The following is a 17,755-nucleotide window of genomic DNA, read 5'->3' as shown; positions in this document are numbered from 1 at the left end:
CCTCTTGCTCTATCTGCTCACTGAAGTGGCGGGAGTGAGGGGGGTGGGCACTCCAGCCAGTACCACTTGAATGATGAGGTCTGAGCTGCAGATAGAGGCAGGGGTGGGGGCAGCTGCCTCGGAGGACGAAAGAGGGAGCCTGGTACTTAGGAAGTGGTGTGGAGGGCAGACAAGGCCAGTGGCGGCAAAGGGAGGCCCCTCCATTCCTTCTAGATCTGGTCATTTACTCTGCAGCAAGGGGATGGTGACTCCAAGGAATTCCTGCCTGGGATTACAACAGCCTTCAAGGAACAAGGGTTTCCCTTGTGGCTCAGCTGGTAAAAAATCCATCTGCAACACAGGAGCCCTCAGTTCGATCCCTGGGTTGGCAAGATCCCCTGGAGAAGTGAAAGGCTACCCACTCCAGTATCCAGGCCTGGAGAATTCCATGGACTCTTGAGCGACTTTCACTTTCAAGGAACAAAGAACTTGGGGGTGGGGGGTGGGGTGGTGGAAGCGGAATTCCCTCTCATGAGAAGACTGTCAAATGATGCTCCAGCATTTAAAATAGTCTCCTTCCCCAAGGGCTGGGGTGCCTTCCTTCATGTCTCCAGGGTAAAGGAGCTGCACTCACCGTTCCCAGCTGTGCCCCCAACCCACGGGGCTGAGGCCACAACATGTGGCAGCTACAAGACATCTGTTGACTCTGCCCCTTTCCTCAGATCACTGTCCCGCCAGAGCGCAAAGACTCTGGGGGCTCAGGGCTCCACCCTGGCCGCCCTCTCCACCTTCAGGCAGAGGTGACCACCGGCAGCAACATGAGGGGCTGGCCCTCAGCGTCCGCGGGAAGTACTGAGCCCTGGATCCCGGCCCACTTTCTGCCCCTGTGCCCTGGGCCGCGCTCCGGCGGGAGTCCACCTGGGAGAAGCCGCATGGCTCCGTCTGGCACACTCAAGAGGCCTGAGCCTCCCCCAGCTCGTAACTCTCCTGGCCGGTCAGGCCTGACGTGAGTTACCCTTCCTTTGGGCCTCTGTCTTTCCTAAGTGAAGAGGGGGCCAGAATCTTTTCAAGAGATGAAGAATATTCTGAGTACCCCAGTGAAGTCAGAGAAACACCGACACGCTCTTCTATTCAACTCCCACACAAATGTTCTGGAATTTATGTTTGCCTGCAGATATTAAATGTCACCAACACTTGGCCTGGGACTCTCCAACGAGCAAAGCAGGCACCCTTCAGGAGAAGACCTCTGACCTCTGACCTGGGCTTCTGAGAAGTGGCACAAACATATGCATTCGCTGGTCTCAGTTTCCATGTCTGGCTCCTTGCCTTAAACGCCCTGAGGTTTTCCCCGCCTGAGGCTTCCTTCATAGGAAGAGGTGTGGGGCCATCACAGCTATGTGCCCCGGGGGTTTAGATCCAACGCTGGATGGTCTGAGCCCAAAGCCTTGGCACCCCGGCACCAGGAAGCCGTCCCAGCAGCTGAACAAAGTGTCTTTTATTTGTGACACACAAACACAACCAACACAAAGAGATCACTTTTCCCTTTGATTCCAGTGATAACAAGTTGCTAAAGAAAAAAAATATATATATATATATATCTCAAGAAGGCGTATTATCTCCAAAGTTTCTTCTAAAAAAAAAAAAAAACAAAAAAACAGGAAGGGTTAAAAAGAACCACACACATGTCATGTACACATCTGACATCAATGCAAATAACCTGAAACAGAGTGGAAACCAACTAAAAAACAAATCTCAAATTAATTATTTTTTAACATGCCCCAAACCAACCAACCAAAAAGCCTGGTACAAGACCTGCTGTTTCTTAAAACCAAGAGCTTGGCGAAATGGCGACTGATGGTTGAGAACTGAACAGGCTCAATGGCAACAGGGTGACCTCCCTGCCCAACCTGACCACCCCCCATCCCCAGCAGCCTCTGGGTGGTGGCAGAGGCGACTGGACAAGCAGGGCCCACACCAAGTGTCCATTGACCAATGGGGCTCAGTGCCAGGTATCCAGTGAAGGGAAAGAATCATGGACACTTCACTCCCTTTATGTGGGATTTACACTGGGGTCCCTCTGGGGCCCTGTGAGTGGGAGGTTATCAGAAATCCATGATCTAAAATGATGAATATTTATCATTCTGTGTCCTTTGACAGACAGCAGGGATCAAAGGAAAAGCTCTTCCTAAATATGCTTCCTTTGTTCCATGAGTCTTAGAAGGAAGCCTCTAATGTCCTCCTAGCAATGAAAACCCTCCCCTTTGGGTAAAATCTCCTGGGAGCCAGCTGAGTGGGCCAAAGGTGGGTTTGCTCCAGTGTGAAGGTGTGCGGCCCTCTCCAAGGGAGTGCCACGTCCACCGCTGGGCAGTCAAGAGCATCGCAGAGTGCTCAGCAGGGAGGCTGTGTGCCCCAGCCCCGCACACGTGGGAGCCTGGGGGAGAAGCCAGAGCAGCCTCGGGGAGACAGGCCAGCACAGGCGGCCTGGGCCAGGGCAGGGACTGGGGTGAGTTAACTGAGGTCAGAAGCACTGACCAACCTCCTGGGATCAACACTCCGCAGGCAGGACCTTTGGGATGCTCTGGAAGGCAGAGCTCCAGTTGTCCCAGGGGAGGCGGCAGGTGCTTTTTCCTGGATAAGGATTTGGTCATTCTCTTCCCTGGAAGGAGAGTAAGGTCTGGGGATGAGGGGTAGCCTGAGCTCTGACCTTGTGCCCTGTCCACCCCACGAGAGGAGAGGAAGGGGCTCCCCCGCCCACCTGCCACCAGGGAGGGCAGCTGTGGGGCCGCGTCCCGTGCTGAGGGAGCAGGGGCCAGGCTGGGGGATGCAGGCAGGAGGCCTGCTGCTGGCTGGGGGCTCTCCGAAGGCTGGGGGCGGGGGCGGGGGTGGCGGTGGGGAAGGAGACCCACCCTCAGAGAGCTAACAGCACCAAGATATGAGAGGAAACAGCATTAAATATGGCAGGAACGAGGGGCCATAAGGGGGAAGACGAGGGGCTCCCTGATGTTATTTCCCCCTTGAGAGTCAGAACGGGGTGGGGGGCAGGCGAGAGGCAGAGGGAGGCAGCGAGAGGGGATGGAGACGAGCAGGCCAGGCTCCAGCTCTTTCCTATGAACAAAAACCTCGGGTCACCGCCTTGGGATCACGGGGCCAAGCTCGGGATGCAGCCCGGTCAGAAGCCAGAGAAGCCATGGTCCCCACACAGGCCCCCGACTCTACTTCCTGGCCCCTTAGCACCTCGCTGACAACCACAGGCTCCCGGAGCCAGCTGGTCCCCGGGACAACTCCACTCTAACTGCGAATCCACAAAGGCACAGCCAGGAAGAGCGCCCTTGCTTCCCCAAGTTGTGACATAAAAGACCTTCCAAGGGTCTCCATCGAGCAGCCCCTCCACCGAACAGGGGGAGTCACTCTGAAGCCTCTCGGCACAAAAGCCTACGCCGAGTCCATTCCTCTTTGGGAACCAGCCAGAGCCTGACCCAGGGCTCCAGGATGTTCACGAAGCTGGGAACAAACGCTCCACTCGTCCAGCTGTGTGTGGCGGGGAGGGGGCTTGTCAGGAACCCGGCGGCAGGGAGGAAGCGGAGCCCCACGCTCAGGGCCGAGGGCCGCGTGAGAAGGGAGCCACTGTGCAAGGACGCGCCGAGTGCCCGGCCCCTTGCTGCCCCTCCCGGCAGCCTGCCCTTCCAGGGGAAAGCAGGAGGGGCAGACAGACCACCCCTCCCCGGGGTGGGGGCTGAGGAGGCCGCCTGGAGAGCGGCGGGAGACCGGGGAGAGGACAGGCCTTGGAGAGTGCGTTCCGGCTTGGGACTCAGTGGCAGCAGCCGCCACAGTGCCCGCCCGAATGGGAATGCTGGCTGTCCCCAAACTTGGTCCTCCGGCTCAGGATCTCATAGGAGCAGTCCTCCCCACAGCAGCCGGACATGCTTGGGGAAGAGTCATCGATTTCAAATCTGCAGGCAGGCAGGAGGAAAGGGTCGGCTTGGGACGGCGGATGCCTTCCACCCCAGGAGTCAGGGCTCAGGAGCAGGGCAGGGGACCAGGCCAGAGGCGTGCCCACACCATCTCCCCCAGCCCCAGCCCTCTGGACCTCAGGCCCAGGAGCTCAGTATTAGGACAAGGTGGGCCAGGATAGGGAAAAAGACATGGGCCAGCAGCTGCCGCCGCCCAGGGGGTACCCCCCCTCCCCGGGCCCAGCTCCTTACTGCAGCGCTTCTCTGAAGAACTGGTAGGCGCCATGATTGTGCTTAAATACCGTTAACATAACTTTCTTCATCTGTGTGCTGAGAAGGAAGCAGAGAGAACCTTCCAGAAGGAGAAAGAGGTGCTAAATCACACGTGCTCTCTTGTGCCTCCGTCTGCTGTCTCCTGCCTGCTGCCGGGAGTGCTCCTGAGCCCTGCTCTGCCGTCTCCCGTTTCCTGCCGGGAGTGCTCCTGAGCCCCACTCTGCCGTCTCCCGCCTGCTGCTGGGAATGCTCCTGAGCCCCGCTCTGCCATCTCGGGTGGTGCCGCCCTTGGACACGAGGCTGCTCCCCGCCTGACTGACTTCTCCTCTGCATCTTCTCTGCGTCCCAGTGGAGATGCACAGAACAGGCACTCAGGGGTGCTTGCTGCCCTCAGCCCACTGCACCAAATGTGGAGTCATGGCAGGGCAGGGAGGTTCTAGATAACTCTTCTTCCAGAACACTCCTGTGAGCCTTGTCCCCACCGCCCCTCTCCCAGGCGTACGGCAGAGGCAGCTCCTCCCAAGAGTGGCACGCGCACATACACACACACCCCCCACCTGTTGGCCATGAGCTGCAGAATCTGTATGAGGAACTCACACACTCACACACACACCCTCCCTACCTGTTGGCCATGAGCTGCAGAATCTGTATGAGGAACTTCCCCAGGCCTTTCCGCCGCACCTTGCTCTCCAACTGCACCTCGTAGCTGGGGGAGGAAAGCAGAGTGAGCCTGCAGGGGCCGTGAGGCCTGGCTCAGGCCCAGACACGCACGTGGCCTCTGCCTCCTCCCCGGTGCCCACCCCTGCGCCATGGCCCCTACCAGTACAGGACTTCATCCCCGCACTCCACGTCAAACCGGAAGTGAGAGAAGGCGACGGGCACGGATCGGTTTTCCCAAGCGATGAGGTACCAGGCTCGGTCATCCGTCATCTCCTCGCGCTTCTCTCGGTCCTTCCAGCCCCACTCGCTCTGCTCGTACCTGGGAGACAGCGGCAGTCAGGACAGGGACTCCGCAGAGCACAGGCAGCCCCCTCCCACCCAGGTGAGCGTACATGGTCTGCATGTTGGTCTTGGTCAGGTCGAAGGCCCAGTCCACAGTGGCCGGCTCCAGGCCGGACACTCGCTTACATTCAATGGAGACGTTCAACCTGGAAGAGGAAAAGGAGGCGTCTGGAGCCAGTGCCAGGCCCAGCACCGCCCGCTGCCCGGACAGCCTGACGACGAGGCGCTCCTGGTCTCAGTTAATCTACAGGGAAAAGCTGAGCCCGGATGTGACTGCAGAAGGTGCCTGTGAAGGAACGAAGCCATTCAGGCTGAGATTAACGACTGTCATCACCAGCCTACCACCATCCTGACCACAAGCCCCACTTCCTGCCACCCCCCTGCACCGTCCTTATCAGACTCAGCACTGTGTCAACTCCAGCCCCTCTCGGCTACCTCTTTGCTTTCTCTGCCCGCTCTTCTGTACTTTGTTATAAACACCTGAGTCTTCTCTGTTCCCTTAGTTCCTGCCCTGAGGCATTTTTCCTGTTGCTTTCATTTCTGAATCCAGTCCTCACTGGGCGCCCATGGGAGCCCTTTGTTCTTATCTCCCAACCTCACCCGCGAAAGTGGCAGGATGACCTCAGGCCCTTCAGGAAGACGGTAGCCCCCATCCCCCTGAGGAGTCCTGCCTGCTGCCTCCTCTGAGGACACAGGGGTGCTCTCAGCTGATCAAACAGAATGGATCAGGGTTCAGGTTCACCCCAAGCTCTGTTTCTCTAAACTAATGAAAGAGGCATTAAGGTATCAATCTATTTGTTTTTGGCCATGCCATGCAGCTTGCAGGACCCTAGTTCCCTGACCAGGGCCTGAACACGGGCCACAGCAGTGAAAGTTCCGAGTCCCAACCACCAGACTGCCAAGGGAGTCCCTCGATCTGCTATTTACTTCTAAATGACTTAAGTAAATTACAGTTAAACTCTTTGGCAAACTGTGAAATCACATTCTCCAGGAAGCGCCACATTCTGAAAGGACTGACTCGACTCCTCGGAGGACATCACCCCTGGAAGCCACCGTCACCTCTGCTGACTAGCCCGTTATATAAGCTACATGTGTGTTTGGCCATGTGAGTACAGGACTCCTGGCTCTGAAGAGTCTTCTTTCTTTGTACTACTGACCATGCAGTGGTCAGAAATGACCCAACACAGCACTGCACCTGTCTTAGCTATACATTTTCTGAAGGCTGGTTGGAGAGCATAGATTCTCCACTCAACTAACTTCTTTAAGTACATGAAAGTACAGTCTTAAAAAAAAAAAGAAAAAAAAGAAAGTACAGTCTTAGCCACACAAATCACACACAATTCCAAGCACCAAATGAGCCCAGAGTCAACTGGCAACGCCTGCTTCAGAGCTGGCCCATGTCTCTGGAAGTCGTGAGAACGTGGGGCGGGAACACTGAGATCACAGTAAGGAATCTCTGTTGTTCTTGTTCAGTCGCTAAGTCGTGTCTGATTCTTGGCAACCTCACGACTGCAGCACTCCAGGTTCCTCTGTCCTTCACTATCTCCCAGAGTTTGCTCAAATTTATATCCACTGAGTCAGTGATGCTATCTAACCATCTCATCTCCATTGCCCCCCTTTCCTCCTGCCTTCAATATTTCCCAGCATCAAGGTCTTTTCCAATGAGTCAGCTCTTAGCATCAGGTGGCCTAAGTACTGGAGTTTCACCTTCAGCATCAGTCCTTCCAATGAATATTCAGGGTGAATCTCCTTTAGGATTGAGTGGTTTGATCTCTTTGCTGTCCAAGGGACTCTTGAGTCTTCTCCAGCACCATAATTCGAAAGCATCAATCCTTTGGTGCTCAGCCTTCTTTATGGTCCAACTCTCACATTTGTACGTGACTACTGGAAAAAACCATAGCTTTGACTATATGGACCTTTGACTCTCTGCTTTTTAATGCACTGTCTAGGTTTGTCATAGCCAAACTATGTCAAAGGACTTCCTGGAATCTGAATGATGATGCAGCTTCGAGAAGAGTTGTAACGCATCTGATCACAGACAGGAAGAATACATTAACGTGATACTATGAAACTCAGACACAGCCATGCAAGGCAAATGTAGTATTACCTACTGGAGTCTCTCCATCATAATTCATGCATTTACATTTGTCTTATCTCATTCATTAAAATACTGACACCAGCTCCTACTTCCAGTGCTGGATATAGTCTCTATGCTCCGTAAAACAACCTTGCAAGTTTGGCATCATCACTCCATTTAACCGATAAAAAATAAGGCTTGAAGAGTATGTCGACTTAACCAAATACGGTTAATAAGAAGCATCATTATGATTCAAACCCATGGTGATTCTGTAAAATCATAGCCCTGGTTTTTCCCTGAGCCAACAGCATCTCTGGTACCTATTTTATAAACCAAAGAAACAAAAAGGGGAGTGGGGCTTTAATCCAGAATTGGCAGTGAACTGGATTAGTAAAGAGAATAGTAGTAATAACAACTCACACGGATCTAGCCTTTAGAATGTTCCAGGCACTAACACTTCATCCAATCCTTCTGATGACTCTGTGGGGAAAGTACTTATTTCGAAAATTTAGACACAGAGAAGGTAAGTAATTTGTCCAGGGTCACAAAGCCCTAAGTGGCTTTTACCCATTATACTATATACTCAGGGAAAGAGTGCTGGACTGAGAATGAAACGTCCCCTCAGCTGGCAGGGAGAAATTCCAGAAGCTCAGACTCTCATTTAGCTCATCAGAGTCTTGGTTCTCTGCCTAAAATGAGGGAATCAGCCCAGATGATTTCTCAGCTTTGTTTCCGCTCTGTGGTTCTCGGCCGGGGAGCACAGCAAGCCCCACACAGACGTCAGTCTGAGATCAGGCCACCTTTGCTCATCCGCAGATCCCTCTGTTACCCTAATGGAGGGGTTTGTATCAGCAGGATACTAGCCATTGTTTCTGCTTTTTCATTAACAAAGAAAAAAGAAGTCTGAGGAAGCCTACTCTGGAAAGGTGAATTCCTAAAGAGCAAGGACAGGACAGGTAGGAATGCTGAACACTCACCCATTCCGATCGTATTTCTTGAACACGGGGAAAGCCTCCAGTGGGTCTCCAAGCTGTGGAAGGAAAGAAAAGAGGAGTATGTAGCACAAATGTGGGCTTGGCCGTCACCGGCTCCACCCTGTGTGGACCCACGTGGAGGCACAGCTCCCCAGCCCAAGAGCAGCCCTTACACAGACACGCCATCTGTCTTAGCTCTGAAGTCACGTGTAGGAAGAAGGCCCAACAAAGTTGTAGCTTTGTTTGACACGGGAAGAAGAAACTTTACTGCCTAATACTAAACACTGGCCTCTGAGCATAAAACCTGCTCAGTGCCCACCTGACCCAAGAGAGAAGAGAGGGCCCCTGATCCACCCGTGTCCTTCTATGACGTCCTCAACTAACCTTCCCTGGTCAAAATCCAAAATGGAAAATCATGTCCCTGGGCCACATCCTCGAAAGTATGACTGCTTACTGAGTGGACTAAAAGAATAACAAAACCTGGAACGTGAACTGCGGCAGGAAGGGTGACCCAAATCTCTCCTGGCTCATGGGAAAGCTGAGCCGCTCCCAGTCAGGCCCACCGAGTGCTCAGAATCATGGCTACTCCTCCCCTGACTGTGGCCCCTAAAACCAGGCTGCTGCAACCCCAGTGCATAGCACAACCTGCGGCACCTCACAGGCAGGCAATAGATGTCTGAAGGCAAGAATGAGAAAACTATACCACATTTTACTAGGGAGGCTTCCTCCCCAAGATGCAAAACCCTAATAAAAACTTTTCCAGACGCTTTTCCAATGGTAAGGAAACAGACCCACAAAAAGCAGCAGCCACTTTCTCTTGACTCCACACCTCCCTGCACGCCTGGGCCCATCCCTGGTCCTCCTCACAACTCTCCCAGGCTCCCAGCCAGGCTGGTCCAAAGCCTCACCCCAACCCCACCGCAGCAAGAAGGCAGTAGAGGTGTGGATGCGTAGTAACTCTGTTCTGCCACAGGGTGGCGCCAAAAGAAGTCAAATTAAAAACCAAGCTGCGGTTCCAGGAGGAAGGGACTGGGAAACAGGGGAGAGTTACCCTGTTGGCGGCGTCCACTTTGGCACAGACAGCATCCATGGCTGCTCGCTCCTCCAGCCGCTTCTGTTTCTTCTCCTTTGCCTTGCTCGACTTCCTCTGCAAGAGGGAAAAGCAGAGTGGGCTGGAAGGCGGTGACCAACGAAAGACAGAAGGTCCCTCTGGGGACCCCAAGGGCCGGTCCCCGATTCGTGTGCCTGGTCTCAGCAGCAGGAACTTCAGGTCTGGCTGCCACACGCACGGTCACCTGGTCACGCAGGAAAGACCTGAGCGTTTCCCAGTCATGAGACCATGGGAGCATCACTAGACTTCTCCGCTTCCCTACCGGGAAGAGGACTGGCCTCGGGACCAGGGGGTCACTGTGAGGACTGAAGCAGAGCCCCGCACCTCAGCGCTGCCTAATAAATATTCATCTGTTCATTCCCTCCTAAGGCAGGAACAAGTAATTTTAGACACATTCAGGGCAGCTTTCAGGAAGGCGATGGCATCTGAAGCAGCTGCTGATAGCTGCTCTTAAGTATAAATTTATTCAAAGCCTTTTCAGTGTCTTCAGGCTTCAAGAAACGACGATCTGCTCTGGGGACAGCCTCCTGGGGAGGTGGGGCCCTTTCTAAGCGAGGCCCGGGGCACTCCTGCTTAAGGAGACGGAGCTGCTCCCAAAAACAGCTGCTCAGCCCAAGCCCGTGAGTGGCAGGCGTACTTAGCACCCAGTGACGAGGGCAGAGTGAAGGGCCCCAAGGAGTTCACCTGGGGACAGAGGCCACACTGACACGTGGTCAGCAGAGCCAAGCTGCAGGGGAGGAGCAAAGGGAGGCTGTCCTCACACAGAGAAGCAAACCGCGAACCCCCTGTAACTCCAAGTGGAGCACGTCTGGTCTGGAGGGTCACACCAGGTTTGGACCCTCCCCTCTCACCCTGTGTAAAAACTGGGAGGCTTCCCTAGGGGTCCAGTGGTTGGGAGTCGCCTGCCAGTGCAGGGAAGGGGGGTTCCAGTCCTGCTCCAGGAGGATCCCACGAGCCATGGAGCCCACAAGAGAAGCCGCCACCACGAGAAGCCCAGACACCGTGATGAAGAGGTGGCCCCGCTCCCCGCCACTAGAAAGAGCCTGCGCGCAGCAACGACGACCCACCACTGCCAAAGAATGATCAAACAAACAAACTGGGAACATGGGGAAAAGAGCCCAAAGCTCAACAGACCTTGTCCAAAGTCTCTTTCTGCCCTGTACTCCCTTCGGGTCTTAGGACAAGCCACAGCCATTCTTGGAGCCTCCTTCCCTCAACTGATGAGCATGGCCCTTTATACCTCCTTTAAAGTATTAAGCCTGTGAGGTTTACTGTGGCCTGTGTTCAATAAACACTTCCTGGTCTCCCTCCCAAGGAGGGGCAGAGCAGCACAGGCACCCGGGGGTGCCTGCCCACCCAGTCTGAGTCCTGAATCACCCCAAGGCCCTGGGAAGACGGCTCTGCTTTCCACCAGCCACATGGCCTCGTCTGACCCCACCCCTCACTTCCTGACCTCACCAGTGAGACGTTTTGCTACTTCCAATTCCACCGTAGCTGGGACACAGCCCAGGAAAGGTTGAGCTGAAAAACCCAGCTGCTGGATAAACTCTACCCTCGGTTCCTCCAGGAATGACAGTGCTTAACTTCTGCACAAGCAAGCAGCAGGCAAGAGTTCTGATACCAGGAGCTCACAGAAGTGGCTCTTCCAGGTACAGACTCGCCCAGCACCAGCCGTGTACCAGCTGCAGGCTGGGCACTGCAGGAAAGCCGGCTGGAGCCCCTTTCTTACCTTCCTGGAGGAAGGAACAAACAAGAGAGCAGACTGTCTTCGTGACACTGGGATCTGGGGGCACAACTAGCCCCTCTCGACCACAAAGAGGTTTTAGAGCATCCATTTTTTTTCTCCTCTGGGAATCTGAGTTTCAAGACAACACTGAGAAATACACTCATCTTGCAGAACACTTTCACAAGAAGAAGCTGAGGCTCAAAGGGATGTCGTGACTTGTTCAGAGTTCCACAGAGAGCAAATGGCAAAGGGGAGACTAAATCCCAGGGACTGGGCTGCAGATTCAGCATCTGTCGCCCCAGCCACGCTGTCTCCCACTTGGAGAGCCTACACTTGCGGCCAATACCTTCTTAGCTCTGTTCAACTAAGGTCAAGATGAGACCTCGGGAGTCCCCAAGGCAGCTGCTGGGTGATTCATTCCTCATTACCCTTCTGGTACGGTAGCAGCTGACGTGACATGCCCACACAGTACCACCCCAGACCCCACACCCACACTGAAGTAGGGATAAAGAACAGGGAAGCCTGAGATGGAAGATCACCAGGGCTGTGCAATGGGGCAGAAAGAACATGTGTTTTGGCATCAAACAGGCCAGGTGCCTGAGAAAGGAACTCTGCCTCCAGGAAAGGAACTCCACCTCCAGGAAAACGGGGACGCGACTGCCGGCCTAACAGAATAGCCACAAGGCTAGGTCAGAGGTCAACACACCTTCACCATCGAGGCCAGCTCCCTGCCTTCACCCTGCACTCTAGCTCTCTCTCAGCGTGATACAGAGCTGAAGGATCGGAGGTGCTGCACATGTGACGTCCAGAACCCGGAAGGCAATGAAATCTAGGTTCCCTCCATAGCGTCTCATTCTTAAGCACTAGAAGTAAGCAATTCCTAAGCACCAGCAGCAGGAGGGCCAGGTCCGGGTCTCCAGATTTATGGGCTCATTCACGTAGGGGAACAGGTAAGCCAGGCAGCTCTTGGAGCTTCGGGCCGCTGTGGTCCGAGACTGGGGGTAAAGAAAGTGCCCCTTAAGCACTTCGCTGCCTGCACTCCAGGTATGAAACAGGCTACGGCCGCCAGACAGGCTGAAGCTCTCCCCCGAACCGAGCACTCGCAAGGAAAAGTGGTCTCCTACTGTTCCAATTAGCTTTGTCCTGCCTTGGGGAGGTAAGACTATCCTGCGGGGACACAGGGAAAGTCTCCTAATTAAAATGGGAAATAAGCGCAGTGAAGAGTAAAGCTCCTTGTCTTTCCCAAGGGAGCTTTACATAATAAAGAGTGTGGGATTTTGAGTCAAGAGACCCAGATTTGACTCTCAGCTCTCCCACTTAATAGCTGTGTGACTTTGGGCAAGTTATTTACTCTCTTTCCAACAAGTCACTCAGTTCCTCTGAACCTCAGTTTCCTTATCAATCAGTTCAGTTGCTCAGTTGTGTCCGACTCTGCAACCCCACAGACTAGAGCACGCCAGGCCTCCCTGTCCCTCACCAACTCCCAGAGTTTATCCATAAAACAGGGCTAACAATGCCTCTACCTCACAGGGCTGTTGCGAGAAGAAAAAAAATGATACAATATACCAGATACAAAAATTCTTTATTGTAAGGATTTCTGTTCACAAGTACCTAGTAGCCATAAACACCTGCTGAATAAATCCTCCAAGATTCAAATCCAGGTCTGAACCCCAAAGTCCATGCTCTGTTCATCAATTAAACGTATATGAAGCTTGCTGTAACTGTGATGGAAGAGTTGTTTTCACATGCAGCTGTCAAACTCCTCCCCTTGCTATTTCTATTAAAGTAGTATCTCTCTCTCTTTTTGGCCACACCTTGCAGTTTGTGGGATCTTAATTCCCTGACAGGGATTGAACCTGTACCCCCAGCAGTGAGAACACAGAGTCCTAACCACTGGCCCACCAGTAAGCCCCTCAAAGTGGCATCTCTATGACTGCTAGTCATAATGGTAATTCTATGACCATGAGGGGTCACAGAGTGAAATTAAAAAACACCCCCATGGGAGCAGGAGGCACCTTTCAGAAAAAAGATTTGGGACCCTTTAGGTTTTCAGCATCAATGCTTCCATCCCACAAGGAATCCAGGAAAAAACCATTTCTGGCAAAGAGAGTTAGTGAAAGTCGCTCAGTCGTGTCTGACTCTTTGCGACCCCACAGACTATACAGTCCATGGAATTCTCCAGGCCAGAATACTGGAGTGGGTAGCCGTTCCCTTCTCCAGGGGATCTTCCCAACCCAGGAATCGAACCAGGGTCTCCTGCATGGCAGGTGGATTCTTTACCAGCTGAACTACCAGGGAAGCCCGAGACAGAGCTCTACATTCTAATTCCTGAGACAACACCTGTGTGGCATCAAGGGGAGAGAACTCTGAAGAGAACGGTGCTCCACCTGAGGCCACCCTCTCCCTCAGCCAGTGGCCAGACCGTCATACGGAGCAAGGCGCTGTGCTGGAGGGTGATGACCAGGAACCCTGACCCTTCCGACATGAGGTGGGGAGTCCACAGCCCCCCACCCACAAAGAATGAGGATAATGAGAGGGTTCTGGCTCTGCTTCAGGGAGGGAAATTCAAATCTCTCTTTTGTAATGAGCTTCAGGCCAGAAGAGACCAACCAGGTGGGGGCTGTTGTGAGAAACACATCTGTAACGTATGAGTAATAAGATTGGGGCCCTAGAGGAAGCAGCAAGGATCTCAGGGTCTCTGAGGCCTGCTGTTTCAACTCAACCAATGAGGAAGTGTTGAATCAGAATGGCATGTTATGCTTCTTGCTTTCTGCTCAGTGTGGAATGGCTGATGCTGGGCAGATTCACTAAGTAATACCAGGGACAGAAGATTTTATTCCATTTCAACAGAAGAGCTGGGGCCTGGGACCTTTCACTAAAATCTAGGTTAAATATGCCTAAGGCCTCTAGACTTGATTTTCTACACACGAAGCACACAGTGTCCAAAAGTCCTTGCTGAAACACGATGAATAGGTTTTGACATGGATTACATAAAGTGCTCTGACGTGGGTAAGACAACCATTTCTGTCTAACAAGTTGATTCATTCAGTCAATAACTATTTGAGTGGAGAGGATAAAAATCTAGGTTAATAACAGTAGGGACAAATCTAATGAGTTAAAAATAGCACAATTCTATTTTAGAAAACTGAAGGCTGAGAATACAGGGGAAAATAACAGCCACTATTTAAGAGACACCCATGTGACTATTTACATTTCATTTAATCCTCATATCTGTCTCAAAGGGGAGCTATCATCCTCATCACATCCATGAGGAAATTCAAATCCACAAAGGCCAGCTCACTGGCACAACATCATGCCACCAGTCAGGGAAGATCAGGCTGGAACTGGAGTTTCTCTGGCTCCAAAGTGAGGACTCCCTAAAAGGTGGTGGAAATTTCGCGTAAAAACTAAGATACGTGGTGCCAGGGAGGGCCAGTTACTTGTTCAGGAGAGTGACGGGTGCTGCTCTAACTAGGACTTAGGAAGGTGAACTCACAGAAACATGCCAGTAACTTCTGCCCAACCTTCTATCAGCACATGCCCCGGAAAGGCATAAAAAGCACCTCTAGACTGCCTTCTGCAGAACAGGTGGTCACTATCCATCCGGGGCTGGGTTCATCACCAGCGCCCTTCCAGCGCCCCCTGCTCACCTTCTGCACAGCTTCCCCATGCAAAACCACCTGCGGTGTGAATACCACTAGCAACCCAACTAATAAGACCCACTTGGGTGCATCTGGGAGGCCCCTGAAGGCAAGCCTCTGTCGATAAGGAAGAGAATGTTTTGGAGCAAGAGGAACCTGGTGGAGAGGTTCGAAAGAGACTGGGGAAGGCAGCTTCGCCGAGTAGCGGGAAGCGCAGCGGCCGGGGATTCGAGAGCCCTGAGTCAGGGTCTGTGACCTTGGCTGGGTGCCTCGTTTCCTCTGGCCCTCGGTTCCCTCCAAGCCAGCACAGGCCTAGGATATGGGAAGCCACGAAGCTAGTGACAGCCGGGTGATGGGTGACCCCCGGAGGCGGGGGGGATACCCAGGGACTGCTCGGGGATGCAGGGGGGTGGGGTGGGTGCCAAGAAGATAACAGATCCTAGAGGAAGGCAGAGGCGGGCGCGACGCGAGAGGCGGGGGGCACCGGAGGGGGTGGGGCCCGGAGAGGGGGCTCCCCTGGAGATTCCCAGGGCTGGGCCGGGCGTGGGGGCACTTCGACTGAGGTAGTCGAGTCATGTGGGGGCTGGGAGGGGGGTCACGTGAGGCCGGAGGGGGTCAGGGTCACGTGAGAGGGGGTTCAAGGAACAATGGGGGCGCAGGGGGGGTGGCAAGGGGAGCGGGGAGCCCTCCCAGCCCTGGCGTCTCCTCTCCCTGCCTCACTCACCCCCATGGCGACAACGGCGGCGGTGGCGCTCAGCTCCTCCTTCCCACACTTGCCGGCTGGGAGGCGGCGGTAGCGGCGACACTGGAGCGGCGGCGGGCCCCGCACTGCGCGTGCGCCTCGCGGGCTCCCCAGCGCGCCCTGGCGGGAACCGCGCCGGCGCAGAGCCCCGCGAAGGGACGGGCGGGGAAAGGCGCGCAGGTGGAGAGCCTGGGAGGCGGGCCGAGGGTCTCGCAAACCAGAAAGAGGCGGGAGGCGCGGAGCAAGCGTCGCGCTAGGAATGACGTAAGCCCGGGCCCGCCCCCCCCCCCAGGCTGTGTCTGTAGCCATGGCAACGGCCTCACAGCCCGCGGGGAAGCGCGCGGCTGGGCAACCCGGTGGGTGGCAGCGCCTCCCCTGCGCTGGCCTCTGCGTCTCCTCCTCCTTAACCTGGTCATCCGCGGAGCAGCCACCTTCCCAGCCGACCAAACGCGTCACGACCTCCGAAATACCTGCTCCTCCTACAACCCTCGGGCATAGGAGAGGTGTTTGGAACATTTCCCACTGTCTAGATCGTGAACTCTTGAAATCCCTTTTCTAACCAGAGTCATTCATCCATCTAACTTTTTTCTTTTTAATTCATCTGTATAGCTGTCTTCTAACTTTTCATTCATCCTCCATTCGTTCGCTCTCTCAAACACTGACTAGGACCATAGCTGAGCAGGGCATGGCTACTCTCTCCAGTATTGCTGCCTGGAGAATCCCCATGGAGAGAGAAGTCTGGTGGGCTACAGTCCATGGGGTCGCAAAGGGTCGGACAGGACTGAGCACTGCACAGCACCATACCAACACTATGCAGAGCCCAGGGAGCCCAGAAAGGAACAACAGGCCGTCCCAGTCCAGAACTTACACTTCAGAGGGGAGGCAGGCATGTTTAATGGGGAGTGGAAGGTGATGTGAAATTGAGACATCCTGCGTCCTGGACATCCTTCATTTCAGTCTATCCCAGCAGACCAGTGTGACCCCCACTTGACCTGTATCACCATCACCTGGGGAACCTGTGCACTGTGCAGCCCTGGGGCCTACCCCAGAATCTCCAGGGGTGGAGCCAGAATATTCGCTTCTAGGAGCTCCCCAGATAGGGTCCTACTTAGGAAAATCAGAAAACCGCCACCCAAGACAAGCCTCATAGGCTTTGTTAGGTTTTACTCCTTGTCCTTCCCTCAGCACAGCACAGGGGTGGCCCCCAAACAACCACTCAAGCAGCGTTTGTTGAGTGCCCATCGTGTGCTAGGCACTGTTGCAGGCAACAAAGAAAACAACAGAAAAGGCACTGCCCTCATAGAACTTGTGTTCTAGAAGGAAGAGGCAGATAATAAACTAAATGAATGAACCAGTAAAATACATATCATGTTGGATGATATATGTTATATGCAGGAAAATGAAACAGGGAAGACAGGTGCAGAAAGTCATAATTTGTTTTTATTTTGTTTAATATTTATTTATTTGCCTGCACCAGGTCTTAGTTGTGGTACATGGGATCTTTAGTTCTGACTTGCAAGATCTTTAGTTGCAGCATGTGAACTCTTAGTGGAGGTATGTGGGGTCAAGTTCGATAACCAGGGGTGGAACCTGGGCCCCCTGCATTGGGAGCATGGAGTCTTAGCCAGTGGACCAGCAGGGAAGTCCCCAGATTTATAGTTTTAACTAAAACGTTCGGAGAAGGCAAACAAGAAGTGACATTTGAGCCAAGATCTGAGGAAGGGGAGGCAGAAAGTCCAGCGGCTGTCTAGGGGAAGGGCATTCCAGGCTGGGGGTGCTGGTAGTCCAAAACTCCCCAGCAGGAGCATGATTGGAATGTTTGAGGAACTAACTACACACAGCACAACGGGCTGGAGCAAAGTGGGCCAGCGGGAGAAGTGTGGGAAGTGAAAATCAGATAAGTTAGAGGAGGATCCTTTAGGGCTTGTAGGTTTGTTATTTTTTTAATATAATTTTATTTATTTCTTTATTTTGGGCTCTGCTGAGTCTTTTTTATTTTCCGGCTTTCCTCTAGTTGTGGCAAGCAGGGGCTGCTCTCCAGTTGCGGTGCTCGGGCTTCTCACTGCAGTGGCTTGTCTTGTTGCAGAGCATGGGGTCTAGGCACACAGGCTTCAGTAGTTGTGGTTCCCCAGCTCTAGGGCATAGGCTTGATAGTTGTGGTGCATGGGTTTCATTCTCTGAAGCATGTGGGAGCTTCCCGGATCAGGGATCAAACCTGTGTCTCCTGCATTGGCAGGCAGATAGATTCTTGACTACTGAGCTACTAGGGAAGCCCAGACT

At 53.7% G+C, this 17,755-nt stretch overlaps 1 protein-coding gene across 1 annotated transcript; it reads right to left on the bottom strand.

The window, feature by feature from the left end:
- Nucleotides 1-1,454: 1,454 nt before the first annotated feature.
- Nucleotides 1,455-15,689, bottom strand: NAA40 (N-alpha-acetyltransferase 40, NatD catalytic subunit). Its single transcript, XM_043452229.1, has 8 exons — nt 15,458-15,689; nt 9,307-9,402; nt 8,259-8,311; nt 5,255-5,350; nt 5,023-5,181; nt 4,825-4,908; nt 4,182-4,259; nt 1,455-3,929 (listed from the first exon to the last, which is right to left on the bottom strand). Exons 1-8 carry the CDS (start codon nt 15,461-15,463, stop codon nt 3,788-3,790), a joined length of 714 nt encoding a protein of 237 aa, XP_043308164.1. The 5' UTR covers nt 15,464-15,689; the 3' UTR covers nt 1,455-3,787.
- Nucleotides 15,690-17,755: the final 2,066 nt, after the last annotated feature.

The sequence above is a fragment of the Cervus canadensis genome, chromosome 29, assembly GCF_019320065.1.
Source record: "Cervus canadensis isolate Bull #8, Minnesota chromosome 29, ASM1932006v1, whole genome shotgun sequence".
Lineage (NCBI taxonomy): Eukaryota > Metazoa > Chordata > Mammalia > Artiodactyla > Cervidae > Cervus > Cervus canadensis.
The sequence above is the reverse complement of the archived record's forward strand: the minus strand, read 5'-3'. Positions and strand labels throughout refer to the sequence as shown.